The 2,073-nt window shown below is 41.5% G+C and overlaps 1 protein-coding gene across 3 annotated transcripts in view; it reads right to left on the bottom strand.

The window, feature by feature from the left end:
* Window positions 1-2,073, bottom strand: part of LOC119363726 (valine--tRNA ligase, chloroplastic/mitochondrial 2-like) — a 23,723-nt gene that overhangs the window by 1,126 nt on the left and 20,524 nt on the right. For all 3 annotated transcript variants that reach the window (XM_037629095.1, XM_037629096.1, XM_037629097.1), the window contains 7 exons: window positions 1,636-1,746; window positions 1,418-1,555; window positions 1,272-1,322; window positions 1,082-1,194; window positions 655-802; window positions 461-565; window positions 275-376 (listed from right to left, as the gene is read on the bottom strand). In XM_037629095.1, coding sequence (XP_037484992.1) covers window positions 275-376; window positions 461-565; window positions 655-802; window positions 1,082-1,194; window positions 1,272-1,322; window positions 1,418-1,555; window positions 1,636-1,746 — 768 coding nt within the window. The remainder of the gene's footprint in view (window positions 1-274; window positions 377-460; window positions 566-654; window positions 803-1,081; window positions 1,195-1,271; window positions 1,323-1,417; window positions 1,556-1,635; window positions 1,747-2,073) is intronic.

Here is a 2,073-nt window from a genome sequence, read left to right as displayed (position 1 = left end):
ACACCATAGTATACAGGAAAGTTGCAGCAATCATAGATACCATCGCACCAATCACATATAGGTAACTCTACTTCTAATCTTTCTAGGAGCCGTGCCTCTCAAGTTCTAACAGTGAAGCTTTCCAAGTTAAATACACTATTCCTTGGCAACTTTGATTTCAATTATTTGAGTACAAAACATGCTAGGCTTCTCAAATTGCTGGATCAAAAGACTCATAATATACGTACAATGAAATGTCACAAACAGAATGGACTTGCTGTGAGAAGACACCTACTGATATGTACTCCAGGACATCCGCAGTGGCAACAACAGAAGCTGATATCCGTTTAGCTGGCTCGACAGAATACTCTGCTCGGACATTTCTGATTCCTCTTATCTGTTATTATACTGGTGATCAAACAAAATGGTCGCCGGCAGGCCACATATAAAATGAGCACATACAGCTCAAGGGGAAATTTACCAACGATTGCAAATTTTGAAATCTTTTGATGGACAACAAGTTCTTTGGGAGGTCAGTGCTAGGCCAGGGAGCAACTATAAGTGCATCCTTTCTGTACGGCAATGCCTGAAAATAATTATATGTACTGATGAGGCTGATGAAAGTGGGAGTTAAACAATGCTGTATAATAGTAATGGGCGTCAAGGTTTTTGTACCTGCCATAATTCTTCAGTGACGAAGGGCATGAATGGATGCAGTAGCTTCAGTATGTTTTCAAACACATACAAGAGAACACTTTGTGCCGTAATAGTAGCTGAACCATCACCAGAGTGGTAGAGACGAGTCTTACTAGATTCAATATACCTGAATTACAATAAATTTGAGAAAATATGTAAGTCTACTACTCCCTCTGATCCAAAATAAGCGTCGCAGTTTTGAACTAAGGTTAGTTCAACCTTAGCTCACAACTGCGACACTTATTTTGGGTCTGAGGGAGTAGAAAGCATGCACCATAACGGTGCAACGGTAGAGTGCATATTGGAATATAGAATCAGGCGACAGCTTGGTGTGTGTGTGTGTGTGTGTGTGTGTGCTCCCATAAAGAAGTTGTACTTCCCGTTATTTGGTTCTTCGCAAACTTACCAATCAGCAAAATGGCTCCAAAAGAAATCGTAGATTTCTCTAGCTGCATCTCCAAAGTAAAACTTTTCATAGCTTATGCTGACTTTATCGATAAGTTCATGTAGTCCTGTAACCTGAATTTTTGTTTGTTCTCTTAATTAGCATACTTCACAAAAGGCCAACAATTCAAAAGAAAAAATAATGGACTCACCACCCAGCCTTCTGGCAATGGTAGTTGCTGAAGCGCTGCTTCTGTGTCAAACTAAAAAGGAGATGCAAATGTATTCGCAACAATTATATAAAGGAGAATGAAATTTAATCAATGCATCATCTGCAATTTGGAATTCAGTGAGATACCTTGTTTGCTAATAAGATATCCCATGCAGTAGCATCACTTCTTTCAGGCAAATTCTGCAACAAAAATTTGCCTGCATTCCAGAGTTTGTTGGTGAAAGCCTTATTTGATGTCAACCTTTCTGTAGAAAGATTAATGTCCTGAAGTAAAAAGGTGTATTAACAACGGAGAAGTGAACAAGCTTGATCAACAAAATGCAGAAGACCATGGAAAAGCAAACCTGGCCGGCAGTGCCCATGCAAAGTGTAAATCTCAATGCATCTGTCCCGTACTCGTTCATGGTATCTAGGGGGTCAATAACATTCCCCAGTGACTTTGACATTTTCCGCCCCTGAAGATCTTGCTGATTAGTCTGTGGAACTGAGAGCTAATGTAGCAACATAAACAACTCAGACGGACGAAGGAATGACACATGTCTAATAGACTTCATAGTGGACTAGTGGCCCACCCACCCATCCATCGGTTTAACTGCAGTATGTAGACTTACAAGTTTATCAGGGTAAGGGAGGCACTGTCAGGTGTAGATCGAGAGAGGACCTACCAGGCAGCTACTCGATCTGGTCTGAAGCGGCGCTCTCACACAGACATCGTCATGCGCTCCCCTCAGCTAGGACCACCACTAGAACGGTATGGGCCACACATATACAACACCCTCCCC

The sequence above is a fragment of the Triticum dicoccoides genome, chromosome 2B (genome assembly GCF_002162155.2).
Source record: "Triticum dicoccoides isolate Atlit2015 ecotype Zavitan chromosome 2B, WEW_v2.0, whole genome shotgun sequence".
Taxonomy (NCBI): Eukaryota; Viridiplantae; Streptophyta; class Magnoliopsida; order Poales; family Poaceae; genus Triticum; species Triticum dicoccoides.
The sequence above is the reverse complement of the archived record's forward strand: the minus strand, read 5'-3'. Positions and strand labels throughout refer to the sequence as shown.